At 41.1% G+C, this 27,693-nt stretch overlaps 1 protein-coding gene across 2 annotated transcripts; it reads left to right on the top strand.

Annotated features, from left to right (window-relative positions):
- The first annotated feature begins 862 nt into the window (after positions 1-862).
- LOC307268560 (actin nucleation-promoting factor WASL-like) lies at positions 863-23,776 on the top strand. 2 transcript variants are annotated; one of them, XM_080051239.1, is made up of 11 exons: positions 864-1,253; positions 9,365-9,499; positions 9,754-9,840; positions 10,688-10,784; positions 12,102-12,125; positions 15,470-15,659; positions 16,182-16,224; positions 17,684-17,837; positions 19,159-19,706; positions 19,812-19,917; positions 21,136-23,776. In XM_080051239.1, the coding sequence occupies exons 1-11, from the start codon at positions 1,149-1,151 to the stop codon at positions 21,195-21,197; spliced, it is 1,551 nt and encodes a 516-aa protein (XP_079907365.1). In that variant the 5' UTR covers positions 864-1,148; the 3' UTR covers positions 21,198-23,776. The 2 variants fall into 2 exon arrangements, with proteins under 2 accessions (XP_079907366.1, XP_079907365.1); XM_080051240.1 differs by lacking the exon at positions 12,102-12,125 and having other exon boundaries at positions 863-1,253.
- Positions 23,777-27,693: the final 3,917 nt, after the last annotated feature.

The following is a 27,693-nucleotide window of genomic DNA, read 5'->3' as shown; positions in this document are numbered from 1 at the left end:
CCCTCTAAATATGTCTGCTAACTATTTTAAATTGTTGAGCAATATTTATTACGATGAATTATTCATCTGAAAAAGCAATGGTTTGAAATATTTCAACTATGCACCATACATCAAGAAAAATATGGTGTTTCATTTTGTGAAACCTACTAATGTACACTGTGTACAGGCCTATGTCACACTTTGCAGTTGTATGCCTGAGGCCTTGAGTAATAACTGGGGCAGTCTTAATTCAACTTCACTTTATTTATAGGCTATTTATAGGTAATTGCAATGAAAGAGAGAGGCCTGCACATCATCCCAGAAGCAAATCAGTTCAAGGGGCCAAATCATGTTATGTCCCAGGGAATGTGTTATCATCCAGGAAATCACAGGGCCATGTTATCAGCTCATGAGCTGAAAAGGTAGGCTACATTATCATCGTTAGAGGAGAAATTATATTTTCCATGGTTCTTTTATTGCTTTCTTAAAGTTGTTACTTATCTTTTGCATTACTTCTCAGTTAGGCTTAATAATCCCTCTCTCCCAGGAAGTATTGTATGCCATTATCTTGGCAACTTGCACCTTATATTTCTTATCTCCTCCCATTCGCTCACATTCCTGTCATGAAAGCCACGGGCGGACAGGACCGAACCATCTCCACGGTGGTTGTGCTGAAAAGGGTTATTTTATTAAGAGGAATTTCTTCACCGGTCTCTCAACAGAATATTCCTGCAAATTACAAATAAATATACAAAAAGTCCTACCTTTTTACCGTGTCTAAATCTTCTCAGGGGGACTATGTGGGACACAGCTGGGAAACGTGCGGACCCCATTCCCGGAAAGTGGACTCGCCCTAACACTGCCATGTTGGATGGATCTGGCTACTGGCTCTGTGGTGGCCGGACTTCCCAGGAAAGTTTTTACCGTTTTCCTCCTTCGCCCTGCCGCTGCAGTTTTGACCTTATTTTGAGGAGGGAGCGGGACATTGCATTCCCATACGGCATACATTGTTTGGCTAAGCAGTCTCGTGGACCCCCCCGGGATAAACCAAACCGGGCAGAGGGGGTCGGTGGAAGGCCACGGATGACCGAGGGATTGTTTATGTATCTTTCTGGAGCTCACATAACGAGTCACAGTCGGTGCATACTTTATATACTTGATCACCAATAATGAGTGGACACCCGTCGCAACGGCGGCAAGCAAATGTCGGGTCGATACTACTGACACCGCAGGAAAATGACATCCTTTTCCAGCACCTTGGCCGGAAATGCATTGTAAGTTTTTTTTTTTCTTTTCCCCACATCAAATTGTTGTATGATAGCAGGCTAATAAGAAAAGCTAGGAAAGCTAACTTGCACCGTGTTTGTTTCCTGTCCCGAGCCGGGAGATAAGGCTAGCTCTGAAGTGTCACGGTGTGTTTGTGGCCTGTGGGTTTTTTTTCATGTTGTGATTTCGGTGTTTTTGATTAATGAACCCCCAGGAAACATTTGAGAGTTAGCCTATATCTGAAGACACACTGGTTTGTTTTGACAGCAGAGGCGACGGGGGCTGGGGAGGGCAGCAGGGAGCGATTTTTTTAAACGTCCTGTTTGGGACGGTGACATTTGGGTTAACAGCAAGTTTCCTCTCAGCCTCGGGCCTCCGCTTGGTACGCCTTTAACTTAATAAAGCTTTGACAAGACACACCTGAGATCACCCAACCCATCCTGAAATTCCGTTGTCACCTGACCCTAAACATGAGCTACAGTGGAGTTAACAGCAGTCAAGTTTGTGTGTATGTGTGTGTGCTGTTAAAGTAATCAGTTGCTTATTTTTGCACTGGCATTACATAACATTATCTGAACCTTTGGTTGTTTTCGGGAAGTGTGTGTCCATAGAGAAGAATGTGCGGAGAACACATGGTTAAGGACAGCGCTGACGAGCTAAAAGTCCCCCTCCCTTCCTTCCCTCCCACCCATGCGAGACTGCATGCCAGTCACAAAACCTAACGAGGAAAGCAGTGGGATATAGCCTGGAATAGGCTACCACTGTGAAACTGCAGTCAAAAATCAGAAGTGTGAACGATGTCACGACTCAGTATTCTCAGTAGTGTGAGAGATGATGTCTGACATTAGGTAACACGTTTAGCATTCAGCTGACTCATATTTGTGTCTTCTCTTCCATGTGCACTGTGTGTCCGTAGCAAGCCCCACCATACCCATCAGAATCATGTAGCACCATTTCACCTGAGGCATTTGCAACAGCATCAATAAGCTACATTTAGCCTACACATCAAAGCTAATTATCATATTTTATCTATAGCGTAGTTTGCTTTCACCCACTTCTTTATGATCTTGCAAGACCCCCCCACCCTCATTAGTCAACCATACCTAAAGATGGCATGCTGCACTGCATCTGAATATTAGACAACCTTTTTAAACAATTCAAGCAAATAATACTAATGCTAAAAGACTTTATCAATTAAAAAGTTGGCGTTGCACTTGTAGAGCCTTGCAAATGTAGATAGTGTGTTGGTTTTATATAGTAATGCAGATGCATACTATGGTTTGCACACATGGTTGCCTATGCATTGTTACTGCCAATTCATTAGAAATCGTCATTCGCCCACAACTGCGAACCCTGTGCCCTTGCGTGTGCTTGCTGCCCTGTCAGTGTGGAAAGTTAGCCGACTGCGCAATGCGCATGCCCTAGTATCTGCACTACTTTCCAGTTTGTGGTGTATGCTGAGAACAATATCAAGAAGAGAACTGCACCACAAAGCAGTATTGTAGGCTAATGCAGACAGGGATCAATTTTCTCCAGAGTCACTTATTGCACTTTGTGCTCCAACATTTGGGTGATGGGTTTCACCCTTGTGTGTCGCTTGAGTGTGGTATAAGCTTCCATTGTGCTGACACTGTAGATCTCTTCTCAAAACCGAACAGACTTTAACGGTACACGTCGCGGGATCGGCAAAATGCTCATGCGTGGACCACAAGACTGGCGCAGACCTGCACGGGTAGTATCAATAAAGGACACACACGTATGTGCATGTGGGAAATATGCACGTCCGCATCTCTTTAGGAGCATCCTGCATCCAGCAGACAGACAAATGATGACCCTTTGTCACACGTAATGAATACTGAGATCCATAAGGTAGTAATGCGCTTGCAAGTCTTTAACTGTAAAGCTGCGTCATATTGCTCCCAGCAAAGAGGGTTGTTGTTGCTAAAATGACCTATTTCCATAAGGTTTTATTTCTTTCTAATTATCCCTTCTGAGTCACGTGACTTGCAATATGAGTGCCTCTGATTGCTAGTCCTTCTTTGACAGGTTTGTTATTTGTCAAATTCAGCCTCAGTCATTTACAGGAGTTCTGCCATCACAGCATCTCCAAACACAGGCCTTGGTGCTGCTACTGCTGGACACAGACACACACTCTTAAGGCATTCATTATAAACATGCGGCCATTACATTACACAGCAGATTTTTTTATGACGGTAATTAAAAGAATACTGTTGACATTTTTAAATACCGCAGGATACAGTATTACCATATTACCGCCCAACCCCTTGTTGCTTAGTAGGTTGTGCCATTGTGTCTTGCAAATGTCATCCAGTGATATCAGCCGCAAAGAATGTCGCACCATCACCTGTTACTGGAAGCCTTTACAGATAAGACATGCTTTAAGGGGTGGTAGGATGGCCTAGAGGAAGAGGGGCCAACCAGTAACCATGAGGTCACTGGTTTGATCCCCAGCACCAGATAGAAAGGTGTTAGTAGTAAAACTAGTGGTGGTTGGTATAACATGTATGATGCCCACTAATCTCTACCATTGTGTCCATAAGCAAAGCACTTCACCCCAAACTGCTCCAGGGGTGCTGGCTGAACCTGCGCGCTGATCCCCTCCGGAGTATCAACTTGAGGGGATATGTGAAAAGACGAATTTCATTGTGCCTTGTGTAAATTGACTAATAAAGATAACTTAACTTAAAACCAAGGTGTCACATAATAAACATTTATTTTTATATTTTCGTTCTTTCGTTTGGGAGTATGGATGAGTCTCTGCCTGATAGCAGTGTAGAACATGCAGGTGAAACAATGGTGTGCAGATCTGCATTGCTGCTCTTGAGAAGTGTAGATTGTTCTTCCCCAGGTTACTTCCCCATAGTTGTTTGTATTGTAAAGGTGGTGTGGGCTTGACTGACAAATAAATGCTCTTCCTTTTTGCAGAGAACCAGGTATTGTCTGTGTGTGTGTTTGCTTTGGAATGGCTACATACACTTCCCGTCCCATGATACAGTGCGTCAGGCTTGTACTCCTGTACGTGACCACACAGGTTCCTGAGGCGTATCTTCCTACACACTAATGTAACCTGTTTTGAATCCAGTGACGACACTGCGCTGGCATTCTGACCATTGCGTCACTCTGCAATGTGACAGAGATCCTAATACCTTCAGGTCTTTGCACTGAGCGATTGGCAGAGAAAGACTGTGTGTTTTAGATACTGGCGGAAATTAGATGGGTAAAAACCTAATCTAATTAATGCCCAATAGTGATATAGTGGCTGACTGAAAGTGCGCTAATAATGGGTTTTTTGTGCCGAAATTGTCAAAGTCACAGTCAACTTTACTATGTTTCTTTGTCCTGTCTGCACAGCTCTTAGTTGGGTCCAACGCAACCGAGTTAGACTTGATTAATTCATGCTGTTAAGGCTTGTATACGAGTTAATTCCTTGAAAGCAGCAGGGCTCTCCTCGTTTGTCTGTAATAGTCTTTTGGGCTTGGGATTAGGGGGAGAAGATTTGGTGTCCAACAGTGATTCTAAGACCATCTTTTTTTTTTGCACAGCATTTATTCGAGAGCTGCCTTCAGTATTGTTGCTTTAATAACTAGACATAGAATTGCACACAAGACATATTTTGCCTGTTGAGCTTGGGCAAAGACCTTATTGAGAGGCAATCCTTGGTAAGAAGCTGAATGAATTTCTTGCTATTTTTTAGAGACAGTTTTTTTTTTTACATGTTTGGTCTAGCCAGTGTTGCAGCAGGTAGCATTACTCTACAACTAAAATATGTGCACAATAAGCAACAGTTAACATTTACAAGGAAAATGTTATGAATCCAGTGTGTGCCGTGTGGGTTCAAGGAAGCAAGACTTCTTCCTATAAATGTGTAGCTACTTAGATCATATGCGATCGTTTCAACCTGCATTCTGCTTGTTTGAATAATCCAGCCACACACACACACACATGCATAAAGAAGAGAGACAGGTACATGCACAGTGGTCCCACTCATTGGTTCTACTCATTGGTATTCCTTCTGCTGTTTTCACAATCAGCGTCACTGTCTGACTGGGCAGAAGGTGGAATGGGTCCAAGTGTGTGTGTGTGTGTGTGTGGGTTGGTGTGTGTGTGTGTGTGTGGGTTGGTGTGTGTGTGTGCATGGGCAGACTGCCTGATCAGCAGTCCTGTCCTACAGGAAGTCCCGTGGTCGGCCTCCTCTGGTGATTTGTGCTGGAGAAGTGGAACATGACTCCTCCTTTCCTCCATTTTAACCCTTTTAAATTGTTTCTCCTATTAAGTCGTCTTACCTTACCTCCTTTTATGTTATCCAGCCTTCCCCTAGAGACACAAACGCACTCTTTTCTTTCATTCATGTTTCTCATGGTCCTCCTAACACTTCCTCATGCCTGTTTGGCATCCTCAATCCTTTTTTCCTACTATCATCACCTCCCCCCTTTTATACATGTTTGCTCTCCTTTTCTCCTCTGCTTCCGTCACTCCTCCTTACTTCTGTTTTTTTCCCACTCCTTCGAACCTTTTCACCACCATTCATTTGCTTCCTCTTCTTAAAAGGTGGAGTCAGTGGTTCTGGAGAGTGCTTGTTGTCTTAATCACTTGAAATCAGTGAATATCTCCTCACTCCTCCACTGTCTGTCCTTACTGTGTGCGCACTAAAAAAAATTACACAGCCTAGTACACAGGTATGTTGCTAGCTACACTTTGTTTACATGCATGATGTTTACGAAGCCTGTTTATTAACATGTGTATTTGTATTTCAATGCACACACATTATGGACAGGTAGATGATTGTGAGGAGATGTTCACTGATTTTGACAACAAGCATTCTCCTGAATCGCTGTCTACACCTTTTTAAGATTGTGTAAAGAGGTGTAGGCTAATGGTGCTAGTGGAAACTCTTAACAGCACGCGTCACAGCAACAGTTGACGCTTCTGAAGACTGCAGGAAGTAGTCGAAACATGTCAAGGTACAAACAAGTGAATACTAGTCTGTTTACATGAAGATGCAAGTGAGGATAATGCTCTGTCTTAAGTCGAACTGCGCAGAGACAGAAATGGCAACCGTCCTCATTTCACAAATGTTTAGTTTGTGCTGCCTATATCTCCCGTCTCTTTACAGCTCCATGACTTTGGTCCCAACTCTCCCAAAGAGTTAATCATTCACTTCCAGGATCTAAAGAAGTGTGTTTTTTCACCAAATATGTGGTTTTAAATAAATGTTAGGGTACATTGGTGCTGTAGCTTTCAGAGAGAACAGTATTATATATATATTTAAGTGTTTGTTGCAATACTTTCTAGTCTCCTTGTTCTGTGTGGAAAAAGAGACTGGTGATCTGTAAGCTTTATCACTGTTGTAGAAAGACGTAGGAATTGTGGGCGAGTGTTGGGTGTCGGGTGTTGATGACATCATAGACAGACAGTTCCACTTCCTGCAGCCTTTGGCCCTGTCAGGAGCGATCAGTGCTCCACAGGCAGATGAAACCCTGGGGGCCGCACCGCCTGGACACCGTCACAGGGGAATGGAAATTCACATTTATGTTTTGACCTGTTTCTGTTCCAAATCCAAATAATTGAGAGCTGCTATGCCGCCAAGAAACCCAATGCTTGTATAAAAACTGTGTGAAGATATACATCTTGTACATGCAGTGCTGGAAGACAACTTGCCTCTTTGACAATGTAGCACACAGAGGTAGAGGGATAAGTTGCATGCTTGTGAAGAACAAATTACATCTATTTGATTATAGAAATTGTGTGTTTTTAGGCAACAGATAAACCAAACAATTCACTAGATAACTTCTACTGTGAGGTTATACTCTGATTCACAATCCACAACTGTGATGTAATGGTTCCCTCTGCATGTGCACGCTTTGTTCTGTTATCTCATGTTGGCTGCATCGTGTGCAGTTTAACATTAGTCATGTCATGTGACGTGGCTACATTAGCCGCTATACGACCAGGCTTTTCAGCCGTTCCCTTAAAGCCCCGAGGCCATTTAGTATAACCCTTGACATCCTATATATGAAGAGCTGTGGTGCTGATGAAAGGCAGAGGATCGACATAACTTTTCATTAAAGGCCCTCTCTGTCAGGCCGGTATACATTGTGAATCTGTGCTGCTGTAGAGAAGCTCTGCAGTTACAACCAAGGCAAACCAAAACAAAGCCATGTCTAAATAATCTGTTGATGTCCAAAGCGTGCTTGTGTCACTAGTAATACATTTCCAATAACAATTCCAATATGTCACTTTGTGAGTGCCTGCATTATTCTGGCACGATTGTAGCCAAATAAAAATAATATTTAGAGAAGCGGTCACAAAACACATTTAAGTGGATTGGTAATAGTGGACGAAAAGCCAGTAAAAAGAATGTTAAAAAAAAACATACACATACATACATATTATGTATAATTGTAAAATAGTCTCTTTTCAACAGTAGATAAAAGTGGTACTCTACACGTGAACTTTGTTTCAGCGTTAGTGCCTTAACTCGAAAAGTACCCTGTCTCTAGGAAATATTTTCAAATGGTGCAGGAACTATCGGGGTGGAGTGTAATTTTACTAACGTTTGCTGATTGGACAAAATACAAGCCCTGAGATAGTTGTGTACAGTGTTATTCATTCAAGACACAGGTAGTTGCCATTGCCAGTAAAGATCACCAGGCATTTCCCCCTGTTGATACTCCTGCTTTCATCTGTGAGCTAACGGCGGTGAGCCTCGACCCCTCGTTGTGAAGCCATCCCTGCAGCTACCTGTAAAACCCTGTGGGAGGCTGATCTGGCCTTATGATCTTGGCTGTGTCTGTGTGTTTTGTGAGTGTGCGCGCTGCAGGTGTGCTCCTCGGTGTGTGTGTGTGTGTGTGTGTGTGTATCCATAATATCATTACGCAGGTTTGGTCTCTTTGCTTTGAACTCCACTGCTTTACCAAATAACTCTACAGAAATGTATCTCACAGAGTGTAACTATTAAAGCAAAGCCTCGAACTTCAAAGATCTTAAAATAAGAGAGGTGATATAAAGGTAAACTGAAAAATTCCCAAACGCACATAAATTGGCAAACATACGGCTATTGTGGAAATGTAATTAATTGACTGGATATGATTTCAATTAGAATTTCTTAAATTTTTTTTAGCTTTGATGAATAAATTGGTATGCTTTAGTAGTAGTCGTTCAGCGTGTCAGTGTGTGTACAGCAATACAGTACATACACAATTAGTTTAGGTTCATGTTCACTTCACGACCTATATCACCTCAATATTCTTGCTTAATGGCTCTGCTTTCATTCAGCATAGTAGATGTGTCTTCATAGTTGTCTTTCTGTGCTACTTGTCAGGCTTTTGGATTTGATGAACCCTTTTTCTGACAGCTGCAGGCCAAAGCTCCTTGGCCCCCCCCATTGATTCACTGTCTGTCACCCTGTCAGTCATCGGTTATGTCGTCATTATTGTACTCAAACCTTTTCTTATTGCTCTGTGTGAACATTCTGTTCTAACAATGCCCCCATAACGTTACCTCTATTGATATTCCCTCATGCTTACATATCTGACATTGTCTGCAGCTTAGAAACACACAGCATGTTGCTACAGCTATCATTTGTCATGAAAGGAATGTAGGTAGGTCCTCGATGAGTCCAGTTTCTTACCAAAAATACCAAAGCGATTTTCTGCCCACTGTCCAGGCTATAATAGGGCACTTAATAGATGGAAGATTTACCACTGAATGGACCATTTGGAAACAACCAAAAATTTCCCACATTTGAGGCTGCTTTGTTTTTTTTAAGCCTCTTGTAGAGTAAGTGATATTCTGTATTTTACTGTACGCAGTCTGATGCTCTCAGATCTTGAATTTTGCAAACATTGGCTCAGTTAAACCTTGAAGCTTAGCCTGCATTGCTACCAACCAACCCGCACTAAGTTGTAGTCAGTCTAATTTGTTTTATAGGACTGTATTTTGTTTTGAAAGTATTCATTTTTATGGTATCACCGTCTTGTGGTATGCTGGCTTGAAACCCTTGTGAGATACATGTACAAAAACACACTGCTTAAAGCACCTCTTTCTCTCTCTCTCTCTCTCCCCCCTTCTCCCCCTCTCTATCTCTCTCTGCCTCCAGTCATTGTCCTCAGCCGTGGTCCAGGTGTTCACATCAGATAGGAACTCCATCTGGAACAAGAGATGCTGCGGGGTGGCCTGTCTGGTCAAGGACAACCCCCTGCGCTCCTACTTCATCAGGGTCTTTGACATCAAGGTGAGCAAACACACAAAGCACAGAGCAGTTCTGCACACTGGTGATCATTGTGGTTCATTGTGGTTCATTGCTGTAGTAGTAGCTGGCACATGATAGCCCTCGCCACAATCAATATTAACCAGTGGTGGGGCACCTCTGCTTTATATTCATGGCCTTATATTTCTATTGCCGCACAGTTAGAATATGTGGGATGTTGGTCAATTAACTAAGAACTAATTCAGTCATTCAACCTTGTCTTTTTATTTTTTCCACAGGAGGGTAAGATCACGTTTGAGCAGGAGCTGTACAACAACTTTGCCGCCTACCTCAGCAAACCTTACTTCCTCACATTTACTGGAGATGTGAGTTTCCCCTCTCTACACCTTTTCACAGTTGTCCCTTTTATTTTTTCTAAACCTCTTAAAGGTGCAATATGCATTTTTTAGAGGAGGGGTATTTGTTTACATTGGCACAGTTAGTTAACCATTCATATTTCTCTACATGTATTTCTTTGTATTGAATATTTATATCATCAAAGATCAGAACTAAATTATTTTTGAGGGATCCAATTTTCCTCTGAGGAAAGTTTGTTTATTCAGTCATCATGAGTATATACCATACACCACTGTTCACTTCTGTGAAAAACCAAAAGTTAGTGCACATTTTTAATTATTCTAAGTCTATCCTAGTTTGTTTTTTTCAATTAACTTTGTCTCTTGTACAGTAACATTTCAACTAGTTTCAAAAGCTATAGCGCTATTTATTCAAAGTGCTCCCATTCGCCTGATTGTAAACATTACACACGACACTGACTCCTTCATTATGGGCCCAGTCACAAAGAGAAATTCAGTGCAGAAATTCTATTGGAAAAACTGATGTGAGCAAAATTCTAGTTCTGTAATCCCATTGCAAGAAATACAAAATGTTGTTTGTTTTAAATCCTAGCTTCAAGTCACTTTGTGTCCAACGCACTTGTTGTCACAGGACACCTTATTATATGTGGAGCAAACATCTTAGCTAGTGGGTACAGTCAGACTGCAGCAGACCATGAGGTACGTATGTGGGAGCGCTGGTTCTTGTGATAAGGCTGGGACTGTTCACTGTCTACACATTATGGAAATAGGTTTGGAAATTCAATTTGCCCTTGACAGTCTATTTATTTTAATTTTTATTTGTACCAATGACTGTTTGTGTGTGTTTTCTTAACAGACATGCCAAGTGGGTCTGAACTTTGCCAGTGAGGAAGAGACCAAGCGTTTCCGTAGCCATCTGCAAGAGCTAATGGGCAGAAGACAGAGGAAAACCGGTACCTACTTACTTCTGCTGCCGCCAACTTAACCGTCAAACCTTATCTACTGACCTAACCCACTGGAAAAAAAATGACACGTTAAACAAACTTGGTGATGTGACTTGGCTTGTCGGGAGTGCTAGCACAATATCAAATTAATGTCTAAACGTGTCATTTTTTTACAGTGCTAAACCCCACAGAACTGGGCAAAAAAAAAATTATACATTTCAATCAGTGAACAAAATTCATTCAGAGGCATTATACTGATCCTTTTTCTTTTGCCTAGGTCTGTTTACTACATCTCCGGTCTTCTTCTACTATAATATCCACCCATTCTTCGTTCCTTTCATAACACATTATCACAATTTTCAAATCAATCCACTTGTACATTATTCAAAGTGATCCTTACAAAATTAGCATGGTTTTGGTGCTGCAAAAAAAACATTTAAGACTGTTGTTTGGGGTTTGGACAGATACTGTATGCTGACCGGCCAAGGGGGGGCACTACAGTTTCAGGTTAAAACTAGCAAAAGAGCTTGTGGTGTAGTGGTTAGAGCGGGAACTGGCAGGCAATTTTCTGAATTTTAGTTTTTACATTATAACTTTTAATCTATTGAAATGGGTTATGAATGTTTGTATTCATCTGAACAGACTAAGGATTCAATAAAAAAAAACTCATTGTACGTCAGAAAAGACGTCCAGGTACATTCCTAAACCTATAATCGTCACTCGATCCATAACTCTTATCATCACTCGCTTGATTAAGACCGTCCGTCTTTCTTTCTCTTCCTCCTCTGCGGGTTCTGACCCTTCAACTGGATCCTTCTTTCATCTCCAGCCCCTCTGCATTGGGTGCTCTGATCTTATCTAAAACGCTACTTCTCTTTGACCTTCAGCCTTTGAAAAATGGAAACCATCAGTATTTTGAAGTGTGTGTGTGTGTATGTGTGTGTCAACATCATTAATGCATAAGTGTTTATAATAATATACGAGACCGAAAGAGACACATGTGTTGTCCTCAGGGTTTAGTGTTTAAACAGCACTGAATGTACAGTATGTTTGGATTCATTTAAGCTGTCGTGTGTGTGTGTGCGTGTGTGATTTATGTCTCCTCAACACGCTAACCGAACACTCTGCTTGGCAACTTTTCCGAATAACTTTCTGTTCTGTGCAGCACATGCACAATCCTACCGGGCCCTGCCCCTTGAAAAACCAGCAAGCTCTCTTCCCTTTGTGCATCTGCGCTCTGACGCACTCACACATAATCGCTTCTCACTAACACAACCCACTAAGTAGCACAGCATGGTAATGTATTTCATTTGTCTGTGTTCACAGAGAAGAGACGCGACCCTCCAAATGGTATGTCCTCCCACTGTTTCCTGTTCCATCATTTCAAAAATGAACACGAGAGGTGTAAAAAAAACCTGAGTCAGACGTGTTTCTGATGGTGTTGGCAACCTTTGTGTCAATCAGATTGTTTATTATTATTATTAAAAATTATCATCTTAATCAACAGCTGTCGCAAAACTACGTATTCACATTGTCTAGTAAGACATTAGCTGTGTCCAATTTCCAGTGAACATGCAACCGCTAAGCTGGTTATAAAAGTGTACGGTACTCAAAACTGTCAGCATGCATTCTAGAACACTTCATTTTGACTATTGTCTGACAATGCACTGCACAAAATTAATGGACTTGCTCAACGCTAGAAAAGATGGTGGTAAAACAGGAACAACTTTAAAATAGTAAAAAAATAATATTAATAATCCAATTCACAAATAAATAAACGTTTACAAAGAAAGTACCATCTGTTCTTTGCCGTCCATCCTCCATATTACTTTCATTTTTACTGCAGTGTCTTTCTGAAATATTAAGTTAATAGCAACCCAACAAAAACAATCCAGTTGTAGAAACAAACAGGCTTCATATTCCTATCGCTTACAAATCCATTTATGCAGAGAAGCACTTATAGGAAAAAAAAAACAAGTTTTGGAGTGATAAATAGCATGATTTGACCCAGCTGTCTCATTAATATATCTTTGTGTGAGTGCATGCAGCCCATGCAGAAGTATTTTTCACTCGAGAAGTGGCACATTTATGCAGTTAGCTAATCCCCCTATTAAGAGTTTTTTCCCTGCATCAGGCCTGTGGATGCTTTTGCTATGGGTCCCATATGGTCAGAAGCCATATATGGTCATACATTACATACTACAAACCATTTTGGCTTTGCTTTGGTTTTTCTCTCATTTAGCGTGTTAAAGATCTACCTTTGGATTTGTCGTGCATGGTTTCACTTTTTGAATATGTGTGTGTGTGTGTGTGTGTGTGTGTGTGTGTGTGTGTGTGTGTGTGTGTGTGTGTGTGTGTGTGTGTGTGTGTGTGTGTGTGTGTGTGTGTGTGTGTGTGTGTGTGTGTGTGTGTGTGTGTGTGTGTGTGTGTGTGTGTGTGTGTGTGTGTGTGTGTGTGAGAGAGAGATTTGGTACATTTCCAAAGGAGTCAACCCTGTCACAGGAATTTATTCTCTTTCCGTATTCATCTGTCTCATTCTCACCTCCCCATTACCTCATCGTCACACTGTTACTGTCTGTCATCTCCAGTCTGGCTTTTGCTTTCGTTCTGTTTTCCTCCCTCTGCCCTTTCCAGCATTTCCCCCTTCTCATCATTTGTCCCCATCCATTTAAACTGTCTTTCTTTCTTTCTTTCTTTCTTTCTTTCTTTCTTTCTTTCTTTCTTTCTCTGACCATGCAACTTCATCATGTTTTTTCTAACCCCAGAGATTACCGTGGGATTATTTTGTGGATGGATTTTAATGGTTGCGTAATCCAGAATGATTTGGCTGGGATTAGTTCCATTTGTGTGTGTGTGTGTGTGTGTGTGTGTGTGTTTTTGCATGGTAGGGTTATGTGGGTGGAGCGATTTACGGAGAGCCAATCCGAGCATTTTAATCAAACGGTGCGCCCCGCTGAGACGGAAAAAGTCAAGGGAATAGAAAAATGATTGTAAAAATAGATACCGAAATATGCAGAGCTCTGACGCATGGAATTTGGTGAACAATTTTTGAATAAAATTGTTGCTGTAACGGAAGGAATATAAGAGGGAACAAACTGCTGCTTTTTGTCTGGTTTAAGTGTTGACTGGCGCTTTTCCCTACTGATGGCATTGCTGGATGTCTGCCTCCACAGCTCAGACAGTATGAGCGTAAACTCCACCAGATGCCTGACGAGGATACCGATTCAGTAAAGTGCAGACTGTTGCACCGAGTCCATCACGAGTTGGCTCACTTTCCGGGCTTTTGTTTTGGTCGTGTTTTGGAAACCTTTTGGGATCTCGTCTTGGCTTGGCAGCAAAGAAGAAACTTTTTTCTCTTGAGAAGACTGAAACCAATTCTTAAACAAGACAGCACGTGGATTGTGCTTCTTTTTTTTACCTGCCTATGAAGCTCGGTTACGGGGTGGTTAGTTGTCCATTTCAGGAGGCCAGTACTTTTTTCACTTGGGATGGAAAACCTCCAGGAATTATCCTAGATCTCTTTTTTACTTGACTTGAGTAGGAATACCTCAGTCTGTGTGGGTGGTGCCCTAAACTTCCCAGGATCTTCCCTAGTCCCTAGAACTCATCCTAATTAGCCCATGCCCTGTCGGTGGCTGCTACCATGATGTTTTGCACCACCTTCCTGTCCGCTCCCTCTGAGGAACGTAGTTGTGAGGGCAGCATAGGAGGAGGTACAGCAGCAGCAGCATCAGCAGCAGTGGGAGGTGGAGGAGGTGGTTTGGGCCCAGGGAGCTGCCTGTCGTCCCTACACTGTCTGGTTCTCCCACAGGATGAACTCTACCCTGGGTCCAACCCCAAAGCTCGGCTCTCAGTTTGCTCGAAAGATCGCGCTCACAAATTGGTGGGCAAAATGCTTCTTGATGTCACTATGAACACCTGCGGAGGGAGGGAGGGTGGTGGTGGGTGTATATGGGACAGGGTGAGGAGGCAACGCAGTCGCTCAGGCTCGCCTTCTCCTTCGCCCAGCCGAACCCCCAAAAGTCCCCGTAGTAAGACCAAAGGTATGTGCTAACAGCTGGAGGCACTGGTAGACATTGTTGATTGGATATCCATGTTGTTTGGCTGTGTGTGTGGTGGAGTGACTGTTGTTTAGGACATGTCTGGGTCACCTTTGTCCAGTCTATCCTATTTATTACATGACATTTTTACATCAGTTATTGCAGTTTGATGGTTATGTATGCTCATCAATCCTCAAATACGTAGAAAGCTTTGTTTCCGTTTTTTTCAATCTTAACCAGTTATGTCCAGTTATTTTGTTTTGAATAACGTGAGAGACAGCAATGAGATGACACTATAATCCCACGTAAGCAGCCCACAAACCCAAATACAATTGCCAAGCCTCACTGTGCCATAACCCAGGCTGTTATAGTCATTAAATAATGGATTACATAATTTAAAGGAGCACTGCTGGCACTGAAAATCCCCATGTTTTAAGTCAGCATGTCAATATTGACACAACTGCGCCAGATAAACCAATTGTACACTTTTATTATATAAAGAAGGTATTCCACATTTAAAAAGTACTCCTTGAAGTATAGTTGAAAACCCCACTAGCTAGTTGAGTTCTATTTAAAGTGCTGTCCGTCTATATGAAGTCCACGTGCTGCATTATACAACCCCTAACGTCATCATCTCGTCATGTTTTTTTCAAGGCCCGACGTTGCCCATGGCTACAGTGGACATCAAAAACCCAGAGATCAGCACTGGTCAGCGTTACCACAACAACTCTCAGGTGAACAACATTGTGCACTCCGCCTTCCCCAAGAGGGAGAAGAAGCCCAAGGGAGGGGGCAAGAAGAAGAGGTTGACCAAGGCCGACATCGGCACACCGAGCAACTTCCAGTGAGTCACCACACAGGCACATTATAAGCATTTTTGATATTGATATGTCATTCCATGTTGCATACTGTGTGGCAACTCTGGAACACACACTTGCACATGTCAATTTGAGTAATCCTGTATCCTATTCCTTATAGGCAGTACATGATATAATGATATGGCCATAACCATGTGGTCGTGATTCTGACTTGGAACAATTCCTCCTTTAACAAAGCCAGTGTGATTGTCTATCATACTCTTAGTATGATTAGTATTTTTTTTTTTCATGCAATGACTTAGGTCTTTGAGTTCATTGTAGATCTGTACTCCTATATCCCTCTTGTCCATATAAGTACTCGTGAATCTCAGGACGAGGTATTAATCCAGGCTGTCTTTACCTTTTAATCCTATGGTTTCTCATGTGATTTGTGGCAGCTCTCATACTCTTTGCTGACCTGCAGTATGTTATCAGTGAACCATCTGGTTTTCTTGTACTTGTACGCAATCTCACACATGCTCTCTCTGTCTCACTCTCTCCTCTCACAGGCACATTGGGCACGTCGGATGGGATCCAAACACGGGCTTCGACGTAAGTGCACCACGAGAATGTAACGTTAACATGTGTGCTCGTTATGTATGTGAACTTTTGAACTCTGGATATCCTGAAAAACTTTAGTTTATCTCTTCGTAAGCCAGACCCTTCAGACTTTTCCAATTTAATAAGGGCTCCGAAATATTAAGCCGAGCTGCGTGGCCAAGTCCTCAGCAGGGTTACACAACCAGATTTTGAAAGGGGAAAGAGCGAATCAACCTGTATCTGCATAATCCATGGACTCGCTCCCAAAAGAGCCTGTTGCCTGTAATTAAACTGGATTGTGTCTCATGAGTATGAGATAATGCAGGTCAAAGGCCTTACTCTGTAAATGAGAAAAAGATGAAATTCAGATGAGTTCACAACTTAATGCTTTCAAGGACTTAGATTGAATTGAATGGGTGACATAAATTGGGCAAAGCACACATGAGTGGATTCACAAAGGAGCAAGGAAGATATCTTGCCATTCTTAACAGCTTGTACCTTTAATATGTATCTGTTATTTTCTATCCTTACACTAAAAACCACTGTAGATAAAGAACTTAATAAAGGTCTGACCTTTTGAAGTCATCATCCACACCAAAACCACTTAGTTGAAATGGACATAAACTGACCAGTTTTTGTGGTAGGCATTAAAAAAAGATCTGTTAAGAGCAGTAACTGAACCCGGATATGGTTTAAATTAAGCTTGAAACAGGATAAAATGATGACACAATTAAATGAAGATCATATTGTATTGTTTTTATTACTTTCTCTTTATCATCTCTGCTGGCAACAAACCACAGTTTAAAACATACGGATGAAGGGGTAACTCTTGTTGGAAATGATGCTAAAAGGCCTGACCAGACTTGTAACGAACATTCAAATCTGGTGTTATTGAGTAGAACTATTTTCCTGTTGGGTGTTACCCCACACCACCAGATGGCAGCATAATAACTTGCATAGTTTTCTCATTTTGAGCCATCTCAAAAGGATATTTCTGACTTCCCTAAGCAGAATGTAGCATCACAAATCCATAAAAAAAAAAAATTCTCAGACACTCACTCCCTCATGAATGGACTAGTGGTTACATAGATTTCTAAGCCCAACTGTAAAACTGGGTAATCCTGCTTCTTTTAATATATGTCCCTTTCAATCCTTTCTGAACCTCTCCATCACATTATGTGTTTCTGGGCCGCAAAACTCATAAATACAGATTAAAACCATATCGCACATCTCAACATGTAGGGTAGGGGATTTTGCATGTTCAGGAATGTGCTCGAACAGGAGCAGATATGACAGTCAGCTGTTCTAAAACATTATGCATCATAACATTGCTGTCAATCGTCCATCCAATCCATAATCCAATTGGTACATCATGGCAGATTCATTTCCAGGATTATGTTTTAAGGATTACTACTACTGAATTTAAATTCATCCTCGACTGTTTATATACTGTTTTTTTTTCTTCCTCTAGTTAAATAACCTGGACCCAGAGCTGAAGAACCTGTTTGATATGTGCGGCATCTCTGAGGCTCAGCTGAAAGACAAGGAGACCTCTAAAGTCATCTACGACTTCATCGAGAAGAAAGGAGGCGTGGAAGCGGTCAAGAATGAGCTGCGGAGACAAGGTAAGGCGGAACGCAAGCTCTTTTTGGTCGAGGTACACAGCGTGTTCCTCGACCACGTGTTCCTTTGTGGCGATTGTCAACAGCAAGGATTTTAAATTTTCTTTATTTTTGGACTAACACATTTGAAATTAAAAGGGACAGCATCACACATTTGCTGAGTAAATGTGTATCTCCTCAGCAAATATTACTAAAAAAAAAATTGTATCCATGCCACGTTAAATGATATCTTTAGCACACCGGCCATGTGAAATGCATTTTTAAAGGTTGATAGTCAATTCACGACAGTCTAACTGGTGTGGTGGTTCTATCCCCAGGTCCGCCCAGGTGGAGTGGTAGGTTTTCTGTGCATGACTTGCTGTGACAGCCAATGAGCTGTGCATGTCTGACTGTAAATCTGACCTAAGAATTCAGTCATAGTGTGTGCAGTTTTTTTTTGTTGTTGCAGTTACTGAAGTTAGTTGAGTGTTTGTTGTTTTTTGAATTTGAATTGTATGTTGAAGCTGACTCAATACTACAACTGGAGACATTAAAAAAAACAAAGCATTTCTATACGCGGCTGCTTCATCAACTCAGACATCCTTCTTCTGTTGAGTGAAATGAGTGTTGTGAAGCCTTGATAATGAACCCCCGTCAACTCTAGCCAATCGTGTCCACTATATTGTAAAAACTATGCAAATAATTTATCACAATTTTCAATGACAACATTAACACAAGTTACATGAGAGAAGGCTGCCCCCCAGTGGCTTGTTTATATAACTGCATGATGCATTGACTGACATGCATTTTATATCACCATGTTTTGCTGTTAAACCTCTGTATCAGCCAAAATTGTAAACTTTAGCTCTGGTACACACCATATTGTAACAACTATGCACGTGCATACGCTTCAATAACGAGCAGTTAAACTGAACATTACAAGTTTATCTTTTGTTTAAATCAATAAGCAGAGTGAAAGGTGGAATCAGCTATTCTGGAGAACGCCTGATGTCAAAAACACTTTTTTTTTTTTTTTTATCAGTGAAGATCTCCCAACTATCCGCTACCTGTACATACTGTGTGCGCTGGAAACAATCTAGGCTTTTTCAGCTCGCACACAGTACGTACAGGTAGTGGATCAAGCATAGATATTAAAAATAGTGATTTTGACAACAAGCATTCTCCAGAATAGCTGAGTGCACCTTTTTAAAAGAGTATGTTTCTTAAAGAATACCTTCATATTACAAAATTTGAATGGGTTTCCCCTCATAGATAATCACAACTTCACTCTTTATTAACTTAACATTGTCCTTGTTTTTATTTTTATTTTTTTTTCTCTCTTCAGCTCCTCCACCTCCTCCATCCAGAGGCGGCGGTGGCGGCGGCCCTCCTCCTCCGCCTCCCCCGCACCACGGCTCTGCCCCCCCTCCCCCTCCCCCTGCACGGGGTCGAGGCGCCCCTCCTCCCCCTCCCCCATCCAGAGCGCCCGTCTCCGCTCCCCCACCTCCCCCTCCCTCCCGGCCGGGCATGTCCGCCCCACCGCCCCCTCCGCCCAGCCGCGGCTCTCTGCCTCCTCCACCTCCGCCGGCCCACGCCTCCATCCCAGTGTCCGCTCCCCCTCCGCCTCCTCCCCCCTCCTCCACTCCATCCAGTGCTGGAGCTCCACCTCCACCTCCCCCTCCACCTCCCCCTCCCCCCGGCCCTCCACCCCCGGCCCCTCCGCCATCCTCGGAGGGTGACGGCCCCTTGCCCATGGGGAAGTCGGCCCTGCTCAACCAGATCCGAGAAGGCGCCCAGCTGAAGAAGGTGGACCCGCAGAAAGAGAGGCCAGTGTCTGCCGTCGGCAGAGACGCGCTCCTGGACCAAATCCGAGGAGGAATCAAACTGAAACCGGTCTATATTCAATTCAGTTAAATACACAACACATCTTGTCTAAACGTCAACTCTGGATGAATCTCTAGTTAACTTTGGCTGCTCATCGTGTTGTCTTCTTTACAGAAAAATGAAAACGATACCAGCCCTGCCGCTCCGGCCCCCTCGGCAGGCATCGTCGGAGCCCTGATGGAGGTGATGCAGAAGAGGAGCAAGGCTATTCACTCTTCAGGTAAATAAAATACGCAAACATTCAGCATCTGCTCATCTTCAAATAGTATCTTTCTTTTCTGTTGTCTGTCATGCATGGTAGAAATCCACAGGGGTTTTTACATTGTGGTGGTATTACTGCAACGCTTACCATGGAACATGCTTTAAGTAACATTCATGAAGCTTTTGTCCAAAGCATTTTTATTAAGAGTGTCTTTTCTCTCAACTATTTTAACTAAATAAAATACCAAAACCTAAAAATCCACTCTTTCCCTAAGCTGCACCCTAATCATAAAACAAAAGAGTTACATTAGGTATGTAACTGGGGTTTATCAGTTCTGGATGACCGTCAGAGTTCTCTGTCATTTGTAATCGTGGCAAAAAAGATTCTGTGGGGACATCTTGAGGCGGAAGTGTGCTTATATAGGCGTGGCTGCCGTTCGTCATCCCAGGTCACATGTGACTTTGTTGATATTAAATACTCGACCTGCACATGCACGGCATGGATGACATCCACTGTTAAGCACTGCCTCTGGCGGTCATCCAAAATGTAATGGAACAGTCCTCTCATTGTGAAAACGGACTGAGCTTGAGGCAGCAACTTCATGAAAGGATTTTGTAGAATGTTGTCTATTTCACACTTAATATAAGGGATCCTCGGGGCACAGTCGCAGACAAAGGCTACACGTGCTACAACGGCCCACAACAATTGCTTTAGGAGAAAATTGCTGCAGCTTCAGCAACTATGCCAATTCTGAAAAAACATACAAACGCACTCTCTGGCTTGATCTCTCTCTCTTTCTTTCTCTTTCTCTCTCTGGTCGGACCTCAAGCTGTTCCACTTAGCACTTGAACCGTGAAGAAAAGGGAGCAGTTGCTTAACACCAGTCGCTGGCACTCAGACAATGTGTGAGATGACACGCTGTCACCAAAATATAAATTAGACTTTCACCACTTCCCCATCAGTCTCTAACAACCTTGTTGATTCCTCTTTTTTTATTATTTTTAGCCTATGAGAGGAGGAAACTTTTCTTCCCTGCAAGAAAATAGTTCTTTAAAGTTGATACAAAGGCGAAGCGAAGTTTGGTCTTCGACAGAGATTTTAAGAAAATTGGATTAATTGGTAAAGGAAGAACTTTAGAAAATGCCCTTTTTCCATTGTATGTCTATTCCTTACCTGTAAGAACATAGTTCAGCTGTTTCAGTAGACTTCATGTGAATGTCTTCTTTTCTTCCACAGATGAAGATGATGACGATGACGAGGACGAAGACTTTGAGGATGATGATGAATGGGAGGACTAGAGATATTTTTGGTTTCATTTTTTTTTCTCCCCTCCCCCCAACCCCTTGACATTCTGACACTAAAACTGTTCTTGTTTTTTTTTTTTTAAGAAATCTTTAATTTCAAAAACTATAAATGTAAATGCTCTATCAATTCGCTGTATATTTTTGTTGCCTTTTTATGCTTTTTTTTAATTATTAATCTGTGCAATACCTCATTTAATCTGTAAATGTTTGTCACTCTCACATCTTAGGTTGTCGCTTCCTTATCTCGGTCGTCTCTATTCTGTTTGGTTCCATCTCTGTCACTTGATAGCAATGTCACACATCTCATTTGAACTTCTTTATGCATTTCACCTGACTTGTCACTTGTCAAACCTATCATCCCATCACACATGTTCCCTCCGCGTCACTCCCACGTATCCCCAGGTTACAATGTGCAATTTTACAGCAAGCGGTTTCTTGAACCTTCGGGTGGAATGTTTTTTTCTTTTGTTTTTTTCATTTGGTCGGTTATTAAACGGGGTGGGGAAGGCTTACAAAATAACTTGCCACAAATCCTTCATCGGTTGTGTCATTGTTCGTCAGGAGGAAAAAAAAGATTGAACTATTTTCATACCCTATTGCTCTGTAGTTTATTTTTACTTATTCAAATGATTCTACTTTAGCACTCATATTTTCTTAAGAGAAAGAAAGCAAAAAAAAAAAAAGGAAAAATGCGCGTTTTGGAATATTTAGCTTGATTAGCTGTCGACTGTAAATTTGCACCAGAGTTTGAGTCTTGTTATATTTTTGCACAGATTGAAAGAGGAGACTCGCGGCATGAATACAGGACATTTTTGTAAGGTCTGTATCATCATGACACGTGCATACTTGCTTTAAGAAACAAAGCAAAAATACACTTGGACATTAAGCATTTATATCCGTTAACTCATCACACTACACTACACGCAAGGTGGCCAGTTTTGTCTGGCTATCCGTAGCAAATTTTTGTTAAATTTTCTTTGTCACAGTTACACTACAGATTCAGTTAAAATTGTTTTCTTTTTATCTTTTGTCTTTTCTTTTTTTTACAATAGAAAGCAGAGTATTATTAAATGCCTGTTTGTTTGAATCAGGTCATTCATCGTGTAACGGTTGAGAAATAAAGACAGTTTAGTTTTACACACCACTGCTTATAATGGGTCCATATGCTATGTTACTGTACAGAAACAGCAGGAGTAAAGTATTGTGTTTCCCGTTTGAAGACATTAAGTGTTGACAGTTTAGGGAGAAACGATAGATAAATGGCATTCTTAAGTATCAACATGTTCTTGACTAACTAGTAAATCATGAGGTGTAATGTAGGAATTCTCTATTCAAAAAAAGAACAAAGACAGTGGATAATTAATCACCAAATAAAGACCAAATAGCCAGATGTCGAAAAAATGTATTTATCCAAACTTGCTATATTATCATTTAAAGGTTGATTTGTCACAAGTTAAATACTTTAGTCCCATTTTGGTTAACCCATTCAGTCTGGCTCGAGAGAAGAAAAAAATATATATCTGAGAAAGAAACCTACATATATTTAAATGTTATTGCAGCAGCATCTGACATGATGACCTAATATGACCTCCATGCAGTGCTTGCTAACCAATCAGCGTAGATATGCGTCTGTTTTTCAAGCTAACTGTAACTTGATAAATAACTACTGCAGCTACAATAAAAATGGTGGGGGGGGGGGGAGCTTGAAGAAATGTGCCAGAACATTATCAAACATTGGGGTGAAAAAACATTTCTCATGCTTTATATCTTTCAAAAGTTTGCTTACATTAGCAAGCATATGCTAACTGGTCGTACCAGACAAAAATAGGCTGTAGCAGCTAAACCGAATTGAGCAAGAGAACATTTTACTGCTAATACATTTGGCTTTCTCATTTGTAAGAGGAAAACGTGTAATTTCTTTTTTCAGAAGTTATCATCGCCTAATCTTATCAATGGGGCACCAGTGTTGCTAACTATGGTAGCCATGTTAGCTCTACAGTATTTTTTTAATTAAGGGTTGTAACATGCACTGTTGAGTTGACCTCAATTTGTACATTAGTCTTAATTTCCTAATTGATGCACTAATGGAAACGTCATTCACCTGGATTTAAAGTAGCATATTAGCCAACTTGTAAAGCATCACTATCACTGACAAGCCAGTTTGCTGCCTTGCACTCAGTGGATAGAATTTAGCATTTATAGTTACATTCCAAACTGAGGAAATGCTAACTTTACACAAGAAGTAGGCTAATATTGCAGATGAAAATGCTTTTTTTTAAAACGCCTTTGTTTGTTTTCTTTGTTGGGCAGTTTGCAAAAGAGAAATGTTGGCGTACTCTTTAAAATTCTGTCTTTGAGAGATAAATTGCCACTCGTGATCTAAGAACTGACCTCTTTTGTCGAATATCAAGATACTTTTTTTGGGAAAACCCCTAGCCATGTTTTTCACTAATGTTAGTTTCTGTGGGTAACTTGGTTAATAAGATGGTATGGATGTCAAGCCTTACCAATGAGGCTTGACAAATAATGAACTCATACATTGTACACTCCAATAAAAGGTTGACAAATACGTACTTTGGTATTTGGGCTTCTTTTACTTTCACAGCCACAGTGTTACAATGGATATTTCTTCAACAATTTTTCCAAAATAAAACTTATTTTGTGTGAAACCGCTGGCTTATTTTTGTGTTCAGGCTTCAGAAGTCTTAACTTTCTCAGGGTTTTTCCTGGCTCAGAATGGGCCTTTGGGGGATGAGAACACGGGACAACTTTTTTGGGGTCGCGACTGCAACAGTAAAGGCGAAAAGGGGTGTTAAGAGCGGTATGGGGTTGAGAAAGGGGAGTTTCAATGATCGTTTACAAACATTTTGTTTTAATTTGATCGAGGGAAGCATTAATATAAATGTAATTGCAATCAATCGTCCAGCCCTTTGGAGAGGTTTTAAATAGCGTAATATATTCTCAATTTTTATCATTTTGGCGCTGGTGATTTTTCTTTGGGGGAGGCATAACACCACTTTGGGGGGCGCCGAAAATGTCTCTATGCAGGAAAAACCCTGCTTTCTGTCATTAATATTGATTCAAATTACAACTGAACCTATGAGAGACTTTGTTGAACAGTAGGCATATCTGTGTGCATCTGTTTACCCATGTGTGTCTGTGAGAGGAGTTATGAATACAGTCCTGATCACCTGCAGCTGAAAGCCAGACAGGGAGTTGGACAGTCCTTGTAACAGCTGAGCAGGGGATTATCACAGCCTTTACTGCTACTATTTTAACCCCCTGAACCAAGTAAAAATAGAAAGTGGTTGAGTGAGGGAACAAAGCACAAGTACAGCTGGCAAGTCTGGGTAGCAAATACGTGTTTGTGTGTGTGTGCGTCTGTGTCTGTGTGTGGGGGGGTGGGTGGATGTGAGAATGTATAAAACAGTCCTGACTGTAGACAAAAAAAAAACTAAAATTGGCTTTATGGAAGTATTTTTAGAAGTCACTTCCAGAACTGACCCTGTGTTTCACAATAACCAACATGCTTCCACCCTTTTATTTTTAGCCGATGTCCACATCAGCTGACACCAAACTGACCCCGTATCAGTTCCCCTCTGCTGCAGAGGTTATGCGAGGGATTAGAGCAGGTATGGCACTTTCCACTATTGTGCCAGCACTACTTGGATACAGCCCTTCCATAGAGACCCCCAGCCAATACACGCACACAAACAAAAGCATTAGTGACAAAGCACTGTTGGTCTTTTGAGGTCTTTTCTGAGAGTGGATGCAAAATGGGCTCTAAATGTCTAATAAATAGCATAAATAATTATATAAATTTGACCAAAATTAAGTTAAATAATCAAGATGTCGTTGCTATTATAATGCAGCCACATGTCTAATAACCTAACTATAATTAAGTAGAGATTAATATCAAGAATTATTTCATAAATTATTTTGTGAAATTGCCCTATAATTCACTCAAAGCTAGGTTTGCATTCTAGGAAAATCTGCAGCTTAAAATTAGCACAGGAAAATGGTTTCATTTTGTAAAGCAGGAATGCCGCATGCACACATTAGGAAGGAATGCAAACTGGTTAATGGAGGCTGACTTCAGTGTTAAAGGAATACATGCAATTCTGAGCGCTTAACAATTTTGGTTTTCGATTTCCCTGTGGTGTGTGAAAGCCTCTGTCCAGCTTAAAAATAATTTTGAATTCTAAATGAAGATAATGCAGGGACCACCGTGAGTCTAGAGACCTCATTTACAAACAGGAAGTGTCTCCATTTTATGGGGGAAATTTATGGCAAGTGCTTTGCTCGAGTAGAGGAAGCTTTATTCTTAGGACACTTAGCGTATGGAATGCATTGTGCATACTGAGCTGCTGCACTTGGGAGAGGCCATTGAGGAGAGTGGTATCAGCTGCACAGGAGCTTGATTTAAGTATGCCGAAATCTAGTTAACAGTTGTTTTTACAAGCAATATACAATGTTATACATGTGCTATACACTGCCCACTATTAGACTAATTAATCTGCTGTACTAAGCTTCCTGGCTGGCATTTTGGCAAACGGATGTACTAAGATTTGTTTATCAATTCATCTTTCCTTTATGTTTGTAGCTATTATATTTACGTTAAGTGTGGCACGCGTTAAGAAGAGAATAGATATCATAAAAATAATTATTATTTAGTGCTCTGTGCACCACCTGCCAGGTTGCACTTAAACAAAAAACATGTCAATGTTTTCCAATTTTAGTTTTTTGTTGTTGCATCTCCCCTGAGCCCCTGACCGTGTTGTCTTGTAACAGCTGCACCGTGGATTTAGGAGTCACGGCAACTCATCCAAACAAACAAATAAACAGATGCAGGACCAGGATTTAGATGACTGATAGCTCAGGTCTCTTGCTTTCACTCTCTCATCTGTCAACCCCTCTCTCTCGCTCTCTCGCTCTCTCTCTCTCTCTCTCTCTCTCTCTCTCTCTCTCTCTCTCTCTCTCTCTCTCTCTCTCTCTCTCTCAGTTATGTCATTATGTCTCTCTAGACTGAGCATCCCTATCCCTTGATTGGTTGAATAATTTGTTTCTTGTCTATGTGCTGTGATCCCACTGTCCCATAATAAGGCCAGCCTAGTTTTTATTGGTACCTTCTGCCTCTACATAACTTGAATGGCTTTTGGAGTGTGGTGAAATTCTAATATAGTATTGAAAGTGAACAAATATAACATTGAAAAAAGAATAGAATAAATCCGTAAATAAAACCAGTAGCGTATGGTGGCTGATGATGGTAGCACATTTTAAGAAGATATTTCTCATAAGAGGCATTTTGCTTACTAAATTGGTTCTATTCTTACAGTTTTTTAGAGCTTATATGATCAAACATGTATTGTATTCTTCTATTTACTCATCATGCATTGTGATTTGTTCTCACAAAGTGTGCAACAACAACCCTGCTCTAATACATGCAAACAGTAGTGGGTGTATTATGAGTGTGTTGGAGTGGGAGAATGCATCAGTGGTGCTTGATCAGTAAACTGACTCACTGATAAAAAAAACAGTGGCTGATTGTGCTTCATATACAGCTGCACAACACATTGACCCCTTTTCTTTTAAATGAAGCTCACCCAATAACCAAATAATAAAAAAAAACAGACTGCGACCTTTGACCAGTAGTATTGTAAACACCAAATGGCTATATTTAGAAATCAACACATTAATTACATGGACAACAGATCATATTTACAATTTTATAAGAAACAGTGAATTAGAAAAACTTATCAGTAAACAGTTCAGTCAACTCATTTCAAAGTTAAAATACAAATGCCAATTTCAATACATAAATACTTTTTTTTTTTTAAGTAAAATGTAAAGCTGTTATTGCAGTGCAATTTTTTTGTATATTTTTCTTTTTCATGAGTAAGATTTCAGTTTTTGCCTCCACAGCAATGTTTTCACCGTGTCAGTTACCTCATAACCATCATTATGCAGACATCCCAATATTCCATGGCGAATAAAAGACCTCTTTTATTTCCTGCTTGTTATCATAGATGATTTGGGACTTCCACCTGGAAAATGACAATGCTGGTTTTAAATGCAGGCCGTTAGAATGTTTTTTAAGACATGCTGATGCTTTCTAAGAAACATGACAAGGACAGCAAAAATAGGAAGGAAGGGAATGCACATGAGTCAGTGGTCTCAAAGATAGACAGTTAGCCGTTATGACCTTTGAGCCGCGGATACAAGAATGTAGTCTTCAAACAATATTTCCCATGAAATGGCTTCCTACTATGGAAGCCCTAAACGGACATGGAAACATATAGTTCTTCAAGTGTTAGGTGCCAGCTAGAGATCGTAAGTTAATTAACTCATTATAACAAGATAAAGAACCTAAGAGAAAACAACCTGTGTCGTAAAGTTGTATAATATTAAAAGTAATGAGTCAAAACATTACTTAGTTCTTAGAATACAGGGGCAAACAGCTAGCAAACTACATGGAAAGAATTTAAAAACT

Source organism: Ammodytes marinus, assembly GCF_949987685.1.
Source record: "Ammodytes marinus genome assembly, chromosome: 22".
Lineage (NCBI taxonomy): Eukaryota > Metazoa > Chordata > Actinopteri > Uranoscopiformes > Ammodytidae > Ammodytes > Ammodytes marinus.
Note: the sequence above shows the minus strand (reverse complement) of the source record. Positions and strands in the feature narration are given on the sequence as shown.